This window comes from Schistocerca americana, chromosome 6, assembly GCF_021461395.2.
Source record: "Schistocerca americana isolate TAMUIC-IGC-003095 chromosome 6, iqSchAmer2.1, whole genome shotgun sequence".
NCBI classification, from domain to species: Eukaryota; Metazoa; Arthropoda; class Insecta; order Orthoptera; family Acrididae; genus Schistocerca; species Schistocerca americana.
In genome coordinates this window covers 305,143,344-305,155,445 of record NC_060124.1, presented here as the reverse complement: position 1 = coordinate 305,155,445, position 12,102 = coordinate 305,143,344, and the positions used below count along the sequence as shown (strand labels likewise).

The following is a 12,102-nucleotide window of genomic DNA, read 5'->3' as shown; positions in this document are numbered from 1 at the left end:
TTATGTAAGTCCCACCTCAATAGTGGTGGCTGGCAGACTGTAATACCTTTGAATAAAAAGGTATTGGTTCATCCTTACTTTGCTACCACATCAGTTTTGATCAAGTAGCTACATCAGTCCATGTGAATTAGCAATCACTCGCTTGGTGCAGCTCCTGCTTTCTGCCACGTCAGTACTACTTCGTCATCAGTTTCTGAGCTTGGTAACCACCTTGGAACCCCGCTAACAGTAACTGCAGATGTTTTTGGCGAAACTGTGCTGAGCTGTCCGACTTGACCTTCGTCTCTGGCTACTTGCAGTGGTGAGTGAGATATCCTAATTTTTCTCCATCATTTTGCGGAACAACAACTTTAATGAAGGCAACAAAGTTAGGATTGAAGTACCTGCCCTGGAAATTTTACAATTCATATCCTCTAGCAAATCGACTATCACATGGTTAAGAAGGCAGAAGTTTCATTATCTGAACTGGAGAAAATTTCCAACAGGTGAAGAGGACCTACAGAAGAATGGAAGAAGATGACGAAAAGGACAAGTATTTTGTCATATTTCAAATTTTCAGTACTTAGGCTCCTTCTCAGGAACTGAAAGGAATGAGAGGCTGAAACTTTCTGGGCTGATGTATAGGGCCTACAGTCACATCACATTATTTTATAAAGACTTATTATGATAATTATTTACTTGTAGATATCAGTGGCATTTATGATGACAGCTTTGCCTTACTTTCCAGCATTCAAAATTGGAAGTTCCACAAAACCGTTTTTTTTTATTTTATATCTTTCCAGTTCTTCGTATCTTGTGAGATATGTGCATTGCGCTACTACTCCAAAGGACCAAAGTAATATCTCTAGTATATGACTTGTAATGTGTACCCATTTAAGGAAGTAATTTTGTTTGATGCTTGTGTACTATATGAATCTCTGCTCACTTAGTTATAACCACGCAAATAATTATAAATACCTGTGTAAAACTTCAAAACTGTACCATTTAAACTGTCACCTCAGCTGAACACCGAAGAAAATGATCCAGTGTCGGTTACAGCTTCGAGAGAATCGTCTTTCTCACTGCTTGGGGCATTAGTGTCACCCCATCTGTAAGGCTGTAACGGCTGTCACACACAGTTGTAAAACTACGGTAGGCTACTGTAGACTATCGCAAATAAGCGTAAACTACAGTAGCTTTCCTATGAGCCATGACCTTTTAATATTGTTCCCGTGTTACCTGTGCGCTAGGTGTGTTGCATACCTACTGGGCTTTAGCTGGCATTGATCGCTTTGTTTACACATGAAGTCAGTGTCTTACTAGATTCCTCTAGAAACCAGAATTGGTGAACCGTCTAGAAACTGAATGAGGATATACAAAGGGCTGAGTAATCTATGAAGCCTCTTGTCTGCTGCTTGAAAATAAACAGTATTTACAGCAAATTTGAAACTGTCAATGTTTAGTTCGGGTTTTATCAAAAAATTGTTGATTCGTAACGTGAAACAGAGGGATGGTGTAGTGAAAATAAAGTAAAAATAATATAGGGTTACCATACAGCGCTAGAAAAAGCAAATTCCTCAAAAAAAAGTATCAAATATTGCTTCAATACTTCGTCGAGCTTATATAAAACATGGTTCTGTCATTAATAAACAGGTATCGGATTTATCAATAATAACAGGAAACTCTTGCTATGGATCATGATGAAGAACGTTCTACTGAGTACAAAATAATGAAAATAATTATATACGTTTTTTTGTTTGTGTATGTAAAATGTATTTGCATGAAAAGTAACTGCTTTGGTTACATAAAGGCCCAGATGTTACGCGATCAACTAATTTTTATTATTTATAAAATGCAATTTATATTCTGTAACGTTATAAGATACACAATGGACTAACACTGAGTGATGTAAGGTTCTAATTATGTGCAAAACAAGCACAAAAAAAAACAAAAAAACGAGAAGTCGTCGGCTCTCATTTCCTGTCTTACACATTCATTTATATTTCTTTTCGTATCAGTGCTACCAGTACTACCAGTAATCGTAACATTTGCTATGTCATTTCACTACTGACCATTAAAATTGCTACACCAAGAAGAAATGCAGACGATAAACGGGTATTCATTGGAGAAATATATTATACTAAAACTGACATGTGATTACATTTTCACGCAATTTGGGTGCATAGCTCCTGAGAAATCAGTACCCAGAACAACCACCTCTGGCCGTAATAACGGCCTTAATACGCCTGGGCATTGAGTCAAACAGACCTTGGATGGCGTGTACAGGTACAGCTGTCCATGCAGCTTCAACACGATACCACAGTTCATCAAGAGTAGTGACTGGCGTATTGTGACGAGCCAGTTGCTCGGCCACCTTTGACCAGACGTTTTCAATTGGTGAGAGATGTGGAGAAAGTGCTGGCCAGGGCAGCAGTCGAACATTTTCTGTATCCAGAAAGGCCCGTACAGGACCTGCAACATGCGGTCGTGCATTACCCTGCTGAAATGTAGGGTTTCGCAGGGATCGAATGAAGGTAGAGCCGCGGGTCGTAACACATCTGAAATGTCCACTTTTCAAAGTGCCGTCAATGCGAACAAGAGGTGACCGAGACATGTAACCAATGGCACCCCATACCATTACGCCGGGTGATACACCAGTACGGCGATGACGAATACACGCTTCCAATGTGCGTTCACCGCGATGTCGCCAAACACGGATGCGACCATCATGATGCTGCAAACAGAACCTAGATTAATCCGAAAAAATGACGTTTTGCCATTCGTGCACCCAGGTTTGTCGTTGAGTACACCATCACAGGCGCTCCTGTCTATGATGCAGCGTCAAGGGTAACCGCAGCCATGGTCTTCGAGCTGATAGTCCACGCTGCTGCAAACGTCGTCGAACTGGTTGATGTCTTGCAAACGTCCCCATCTGTTGACTCAGGGATGGAGACGTGATTGCACGATCCGTTACAGCCATGCGGATAAGATGCCTGTCATCTCGACTGCTGGTGATACGAGGCCGTTGGGATCCAGCACGGCATTTCGTATTACCCTCCTGAACCCACCGATTCCATATTCTGATAACAGTCATTGGATCTCGACCAACGGGAGCAGCACTGTCGCGATACGACAAACCGCAATCGCGATAGGCTACAATCCGATCTTTATCAAAGTCGGAAACGTGATGGTACGCATTTCTGCCCCTTACACGAGGTATCACAACAACGTTTTACCAGGTAACGCCGGTCAAGTGCTGTTTGTGTATGAGAAATCGGTTGGAAACTTTCCTCATGTCAGCACGTTGTAGGTGTCGCCACCAGCACCAACCTTGTGTGAATGCTCTGAGAAGCTTATCATTTGCATATCACAGCATCTTCTTCCTGTCGGTTAAATTTCGCGTCTGTAGCACGTCATCTTCGTGGTGTAGCAATTTTAATGGCCAGTAGTGTATGCGTCGTACCAAAACCAGTGAACCGTAGTTTTGGTAGGGCGCAGCTCTACTGTCACAGCAGTGAAGGTCGCGACCGCCGGCGGTTACCTTGCGAGATGAAGAGGTGCACGGTATCTGGATCTGCGCCTGGTGCACCACAGGTGTAGCTGCCGGCGTGCGTGACGTCCGCCCTGGAAATCAGCAGCCGCGAGTGCGGTCTGGCGCCGTCGGCGTCCGTCGCCACAGACATTCCCTTGGATGCGGCGTCGTCTGCTACCACCGTGCGATCGTTATGCTTCCAGAAGGTAAACTGCGCTACCAGAGGACCCTGAGCAAAGCAAGCAGCACGACAGCTGTTCACTTAATAGATTGAAGCAGAGCAGCCGGCCGGAGTGGCCGAGCGGTTCTAGGCACTACAGTCTGGAACCGCGCGACCGCTACGGTCGCAGGTTCGAATCCTGCCTCGGGCATAGATCTGTGTGATGTCCTTAGGTTATTTATGTTTAAGTAGTTCTAAGTTGTAGGGGACTGATGACCTCAGAAGTTAAGTCCCATAGTGCTCAGAGCCATTTGAACCATTTTTTGAAGCAGAGCAGAGACAGGTATTACTGCATGCAAAGGGCATCAACCAATGTGACTGACTATGCGTGAAATGTACACAAGACACTTTTTAATTTTCTGCTAACAGTGTGGCATTTATTCAATGAGTTTAAAAAACCACTCGAAACAACAAAAAAGACTGTAATTATTTATTTATGGATAACCGGTATCGGTCAAGCGACGTCCTTCAGATTCTAGAGTCTAGAGCAAGAGCCTTCGGAATATCAGACCAGCTGTGTGGCTGGATTGAAGAGTTTTTAGCAAACAGAACACAGCATGCTGTTCTCAATGGAGAGACGTCTACAGACTTTAAAGTAATCTCTGGCGTGCTACAGGGGAGTGTTATGCAACCACTGCTTTTCAAAAAAATGTTCATATGTGTGTGAAATCTTATGGGACTTAACTGCTAAGGTCATCAGTCCCTAAGCTTACACACTACTTAACCTAAATTATCCTAAAGACAAACACACACACCCATGCCCGAGGGAGGGCTCGAACCTCTGCCGGGACCAGCCGCACAGTCCATGACTACAGTGCCTTAGACCGCTTGGCTAATACCACGCGGCCCATTGCTTTTCACAATATATATAAATGACCTAGTAGATAGTGTCCAAAGTTCCATGCAGCTTTTCGCGGATGATGCTGTAGTATACAGAGAAGTTGCAGCATTAGAAAATTGCAGCGAAATGCGTGAAGATCTGCAGCGGATAGGCACTTACTGCAGGGGTTGGCAACTGACCCTTAACATAGACAAATGTAATGTATTGCGAATACATAGGAAGAAGGATACTTTATTGTATGGTTATATGATAGCGGAACAAACACTGGTAGCAGTTACCTCTGTAAAGTATCTGGGAGTATGTGTACAGAACGATTTGAAGTGGAATGACCATATAAAATTAATTGTTGGTAAGGCGGGTGCCAGGTTGAGATTCATTGGGAGAGTCCTTAGAAAATGTAGTCCGTCAACAAAGGAGGTGGCTTACAAAACACTCATTCGACCTATACTTGAGTATTGCTCATCAGTGTGGGATCCGTACCAGATCGGTTTGACGGAGGAGACAGAGAAGATCCAAAGAAGAGCGGCGCGTTTCGTCACAGGGTTATTTGGTAACCGTGATAGCGTTACGGAGATGTTTAGCAAACTCTAGTGGCAGACTCTGCAAGAGAGGCGCTCTGCATCGCGGTGTAGCTTGCTGTCCAGGTTTCGAGAGGGTGCGTTTCTGGATGAGGTATCGAATATATTGCTTCCCCCTACTTATACCTCCCGAGGAGATCACGAACGTAAAATTAGAGAGATTCGAGCGCGCACAGAGGCTTTCCGGCAGTCGTTCTTCCCGCGAACCATACGCGACTGGAACAGGAAAGGGAGGTAATGACAGTGGCACGTAAAGTGCCCTCCGCCACACACCGTTGGGTGGCTTGCGGAGAATAAATGCAGATGTAGATGTAAGACACATACTGTCTGACAAAAATGTGAAGGCATGATCGGATATCAAATTGACTTTGTACACAAACATACCACTGATGTATATGTAAATGATTAGAGTTGACTGTGGCAGGTAGAACAGACACCAGAACCGTTTAGTGCTGTTCATGTTTACTCTCGTTACCACGCCTAGTAGGGTTATAAGGGGCCTGAACAGTGTCAGACGCTGAGTGATCATGGTTAAGGCCATGGAGATACCGCATTGTTGTGGGAGAGAGCGTTACCAGCACCTAAAACGGTGTGAAAGGAGTCTCCACTTGAATGTGTAATGGTACATTAATTACTTAACCATTACGGCACCTCACCTCAACCTCTGGATACCAGCAATATTCTACTGTTTTTCTGTAAAATAGTTAACATATTTCTATGACAACATTCAGATTTGGTTTAATTAACGTAGAGGTACTTCGATACACCGATATGTATGTATTGCAATGATATTATTCTCATGTGTATTCTTTCTTTTGTCACTATGATCATTGACATACTTCTAACTCTGATTTTTGGGCGTGCAAGCGGTTATTAGAGAGTCAAGCTTTGGTCGTCATGTTAAAAAGACGCAAATTGTAGTCAGTTTATGAAACGTGAACTTTAACAGCGAGGAAGATATTTTCAAGTATGTTGTATATTGTGAAGTGCGGTTTTGGAACGAGTTACATGATATTGCAACAAAAGTAATAAAAAAGAAGAGTAACTTAAATTCGGAGTGCTGATTACTTTTTTACATCACCATTGTCCTAACGTGCAAAAAGTTTAATCTTCAAGAATGGTTTATGGAACACATCTATAAAACTTTTGAATATCGCAGAATAACACCTAGGCCTCTTTGCATCCGAGCTTGGAATCATCACTACCTAGATTTTCTACGATTGAGCCATGACTTCACAACGAGACCAGTGTGGGAAACACGGAAAGATGAGTGCCTAGTTTATCCATTATTTCAAGAAATGACTTAATTAACTGTGCTCTAATGACACCTGCCACTTAATATAACTTTGTTGTTGCCCGAAAATGCAATATTTAGCAGCGTGAGCAACACTACAATCATAATTAATTTTTGACCTTTGTTATGGTAGGGTTGTTAGAACTGGCAGATCACTTTATGCAGCATCCTGATTTGTGTGGCATTTGGATGTGACAGAAGCCCAATGCTGACTGCATGGGAATATGAGGTCGGGGATACTCGTTGTCAAGGTTCCTGTCAACCATGCATGACCACCACAAGGGAGGACAGCCATATTATTCATCAAGCAATTGTAGACCCTTCCCATCTGCATATGCCACCCGAGAATGAGTAATAGACTCCCTGCAACACTCTGTGTCATTGCAGAGACTAGTAGCAGTCAGACTAGGGAATTACAATCCCATGTGTAGGCTGGAGTTAACACCACAACACGAACTGTTGCATTTGGAGTGGTGCCATGACAGGAAGCATGAACTGCTGATGAGTAGTGTCGTGTTCTGTTCAATGATGAACTGCAGTTCTACGCTGCCTAGCATGAACATCGTTGGTGAATATGGCAGCGACCTGCGGAGAGGTCGCATTTTTGCAACGTTTTGGAGTGTCACAATGGTATTACTCCTGACGTCACGGTGCGGGAATCCATCGGGTATGACTTCAGGTCATTGCTGGTAGTGACTGAGGGATCTGTAATGGCACAACACAAACATCTTGCGTCCTCATGTGTTACCTCTCATGTGGTGACATACACATGGCACATGTCTCTATGAACTGTTTGTGTGATGTTGAGGTACTCCAATGGCTAGCAATATCTCCATAACTGCCCCCGATAAAATGTATGTGGGGCAAGCTCGCACTTCAACTCTGATCAGTACCAATATCCAGGATAAGAAAGGAGGAGTTACAACAACTGTGGTCCAGCTTCCATCAGGAGAGAATACAAAGGCCTATGACACTCTTCCCATCCGAATCAGTGCATGCGGTTACACCGGAGGGGCTGGAACTTCATAGTGATAAGAGGGCTCATACCTATCAAGTTCTTTGCAAATTTGACTCGATTTTTTTATCACTAAAATAACATCAGATACCCTTCCAAGCCGTGAAATATCATTTAGGTTTCTCCACCTCTTCTGAGGGCTTCATTCTTTTGTTAGGCAGTGTCTTAAAAATGTCTGAGAAATAGTGCACGTCAAAATAATTAAGCTGCACTATTGTACGTAGCAGATAGTTATGCATACCGTTTGATTGGGCTAAACCCTTAAATCTTGGAAGTATAGCAGTGTTTCCAGTGCAGTACTGGAGGCTAAGAGAAAAGAAATACGTTACATCATCTGTCACCTCAAAGTTTCATCTAGCACGCTGTTGCAATACGTTTTGATACCTTGGTAAAGAACTGGAAGACAATACAGAAAACATTTTTTTGCCGCAATGAAATGAAATCATCGTATGGCATTTACTGGTCGGAATATCCCTTTCGGAGTTCTGCCGCCGTATTGCACGTCTTTTAAGTTGATGCCACTTCGACGACTTGCGTGTCAATGATGATGAAGGACACAGAACACCCAGTCCTCAAGCCGGAATCGAACCAGGGCCCCCTTGCGTGGTATGCGATAACGCTACCGCTGCGCTACGGAGGCGGACTTCTTAGCAATGTGCAGTTCAACACGAGCACGGAGACACGGCTGAAAGTGAAAGATGCTTTTTGGTTACTAAAACCTACGCACGATGCTGAAGCAGACAATAATGTTTTGTCGGACCACATGACCTTTTTATTGTTAACTTCAGCTAACATATATGCAGTGCTGAAGGAGGGTAAAATACACTGACAGAAACAAAATCGCAACACCAAGGAGGAGCTGCGACACAGAAACGAAAATAGGCAGGCGTTTTTCTACATTTGAAAGATGATGTCTATTCCGATTTCACGCCAATCGCATAAGAGTGGCGCTAGTAGAGCTACTATGAGAATGCAAATCGGGTTTACTTTAAATAAGCTGTAACGGTTACCTTCGAGACTGGACATGTTGAGCTGATGCTAGTCGAGAATGCCTTTTAGGCGATAAAGACGCCATTATCAACACCTCACTAAGTTTGAACGAGGTCGTGTAATACGGCTACAGGAAGCTGGATGTTCCTCTTTGAACGGGGTCGTGTAATACAGCTACAGGAAGCTGGATGTTCCTTCTGCGATATTGCAGAAAGACATGGCAGGAATGTAGGCGCTGTACATGATTGCTGGCAGCGGTGGTCATGAGAATATACGGTTGCAAGAAGACTTGACACCTGACGGCCACGAGGCGCAAGCGAGAGGAAAGACCATCGTGTTTGGCGTGCGGCTCTGCCGCATCGTACTATATCTGCAGCAACAATCTGAGCGGCAGTTGGCACCACAGTGACACAATGTACTGTTTCAAATAGTTTACTGCAAGGACTGTTCCGAGCCCTGCGCCCTGCAGCATGCATTCCGCTGACCCCAAACTATCGCCATCTTCGACTTCAGTGGTCTGAAGTGGGAGCTCACTGGAGAGCGTATGGAGGTCTGATGTAAGGTTTGATGAAAGCTGGTTCTGCCTCGGTGCCAGTGATGGCCGTGAGTTGGTTAGAAGGAGGCCACTTGAGAGCCTGCAACCAACCTGTGTGCGTGTTAGGCACACTGGACCTACACCTCGAGTTGTGATCTGGGGCGCGAATTTGTAAGATAGCAGGAGCACTCTCGCGGTTATCCCATGCACCCAGACTGCAAATCTGTACGTCAGTCTGATGATTCGACCTGTTGTGCTGCCATTCATGAACACCATTCCAGGGTGTGTTTCCCAAAAGCAAAACACTTGTCCACTTGCCGCTGTGTAACCCAACATGCTCTACAGAGAGTCGATATGTGGCTTTGGCCTGCTCGATCACCAGACCGTCTCCTATCTACGACAGGGGACATCATCTGACGACAACTCTAGCGTCATTCACAATCAGCATTAACCGTCCCTGTATTGACCGACCAAATGCAACAGTCATGAAACTCCATTCGATGAACCCACTTCCGGTACCTGTACAACACAATGCATGCACGGTTGCATGCTTGCGTTCAACATTTTGGCTGTTACACCGGTTATTAATGTACCAACATTTCCGATTTGCAGTGGCTTATCTCTCGCTTACAAAATGGTTCAAATGGCTCTGAGCACTATGGGACTTAACATCTATGGTCATCAGTTCCCTATCTCTCGCTTACATTAATCTGTGATCTTGCAATATTAATCACTTAAATATGTTCCCTAACAAATGTATTCCCGAAATGTCATTACCTTACATAATTACTTTTTGATGTTGTGTTTTCTGCAAAAGACTCATCAGTTATAAAACCTGCCGTGAAACGTAGGAAAGAGTTTACCTGCAGAATGATACACGCAGTAACAAGCCCTCATGATCCCCAGTGTAAAGAGGACGACTTCTTACTTCAAATAAGGAAAATCAAGCAACTGACTGTGTACCAGCACACTGCAATTTTCTTCAGCTTGATTCGAAAACTATTGCAGCAAATCTAGTGGGATTTCGAGCTAGTGTTGCTTTCTTTTTGAAAGGTTGTCTCGGGGCTACTGATGATCGCCTGTCTCTATCGAGATGAGAGCGAGGACTGCACGCTAAGCAACCTTTGTGTACTTTAGCATCCAGATTTTCAACTGTAACAGAAACGTCAGCTGTGGCAGAATGCAAGTGACCTGATCTTAGTTGGTTCAAATGGCTCTGACCACTATGGGACTTAATGTCTGAGGTCATCAGTCCCCTACAACTTAGAACTACTTAAACCTAACTAACCTAAGGACATCACATACATCCATGCCCGAGGCAGGATTCGAACCTGCGGCCATAGCAGTCGCGCGGTTCCAGACTGGAGCGCCTAGTACCTCTTGGTCACAGCGGCCGGCCGCGCATGGATGTGTGTGATGTCCTTAGGTTAGTTAGGTTTAAGTTGTTCTAAGTTCTAGAGGACTGATGACCTCAGATGTTAAGTCCCATAGTGCTCAGAGCCATTTGAACCACAGCGGCCGGCGATCTTAGTTGGATTCACACAAGACTCCGAAAGAAACTGACTACAATGCAAATAGAAAACTGGTCTCAGTGTAATGGAATCTCAGATACAATTCGTATCGAACAGATACACAAGATCCCCACCCACCAAAAAAAAGTACCTTCCTTTCATCAGATGAGGACTCGATGAAACATCCAGCTGTACGTTGTAAACTAAGTCAATATCTTGGTGAATTTATTTGACATATCAAGCGATCTTTCTGTTCAAGATCTGAGGAAGTGCTATTTTCTTTTGTTTGCAGCAATTACGTCTTTTAGTACAAGTGTAAAAATGTTGCCTGGAATAAAGGAAAAAACCTATTAAATAACATTTCTGGATTTGAAATAATTACATTACACAATAATAGTAGATCTAAATTTTGAGCTTGAAATATCGAATATTAACTCCAGAAATAATTTTTCCTTATGGTGCTACACGTTCTCAGTCCGTCCAATTGTACGATTTAAACCGATTATTAAACGGTTTAAAACCAACTAATTATTTTAAAACAGTGTTACTAGCCCTTTTAAACCACCGAAGGGTCTGTAGCTACGTGGCTGTTTCGTTGACATGTCGACATTCGCCAATCACCAGCAACATTCCAGTGTACTCGTTGGATGTGTACACCATGTTTATTCCATGTCAGTATCCGTGGCTGACGAACCTTGTTAGTCTGTGCATTCCAATCTCCGTTGTGTATGGTAGTGTTAGCGGTGCATTCAGCAATCTAACCGAACACGACTGCAAACAGCGCATAGAGAAGACACGAGCTGATTAACGTCTCGTCCACATGTCGTTTTGAGGGCACATTAAATTGCGCATTCAGGCAAATGGGCAGTCGTTTGAACAACTCACTTAACCTTGCTGTTCTGTTCGTGTCCATATGGCCTGAAATGGTTATAAATTTCGTTCCTAATTAATTAAACACCCAGGTAACTGTGTGACAGTTGGTGAATATTTGAAAATGCATAATCAGTACGTCTATAAAAGTATTTTAAGTAGTTTGGTAAAGACCGTAAGAGTTACATATGCAACGTTCGGGTCATTATGAACAGACACAAATATTACTCTAACGTCAAATATATTTTAGTTTTTTTGTTATACTTTATGGCTTTTGGTAATAATGTTTTTTATCGTTGCAGCTTAATCTCAACAATCAACAAAACCTCGATATTTACAACAATGTACTTGTTTCTTGTTTTTTTTCCAAGAAATTGTCTAGCACTTCTCAATTATTTGAATCTGTAGTGTTTCTGCTCAGTGTGAACTGCGACACTGTGCCAATCAGATCATTGACTATTGTTGAGCTGGAAGGGATGGTAAATTCCTCAACAGATGAAGGAACAGTTTCCTAGTCTGAAGATCACGGAAGTAATGCCTCTGAAAGGAAGTGTTCTGATGACAGTGACGTCAGTCCACAGCCTGTACAAAATAGCGAACAGTGGTTTGTTTCTATAATGGGCAGTCAAATGAAACCAAGCATTCGGAAAAAATAAGTAAACTGTTTATTATACCAAAAGTAATTGCCATAACTGTTAATAAATTTATGCAACTGTGAGACGAAATGGTAATTGCCT

At 43.2% G+C, this 12,102-nt stretch overlaps 1 protein-coding gene across 1 annotated transcript in view; it reads right to left on the bottom strand.

Moving 5' to 3' along the window:
* Nucleotides 1–555: 555 nt before the first annotated feature.
* Nucleotides 556–12,102, bottom strand: part of LOC124620108 (hemicentin-1-like) — a 125,366-nt gene continuing 113,819 nt past the window's right edge. Inside the window, exons 5-6 of the mRNA XM_047146777.1 lie at nt 3,521–3,740; nt 556–581 (exon numbers count right to left, since the gene is read on the bottom strand). Coding sequence (XP_047002733.1) covers nt 556–581; nt 3,521–3,740 — 246 coding nt within the window. The remainder of the gene's footprint in view (nt 582–3,520; nt 3,741–12,102) is intronic.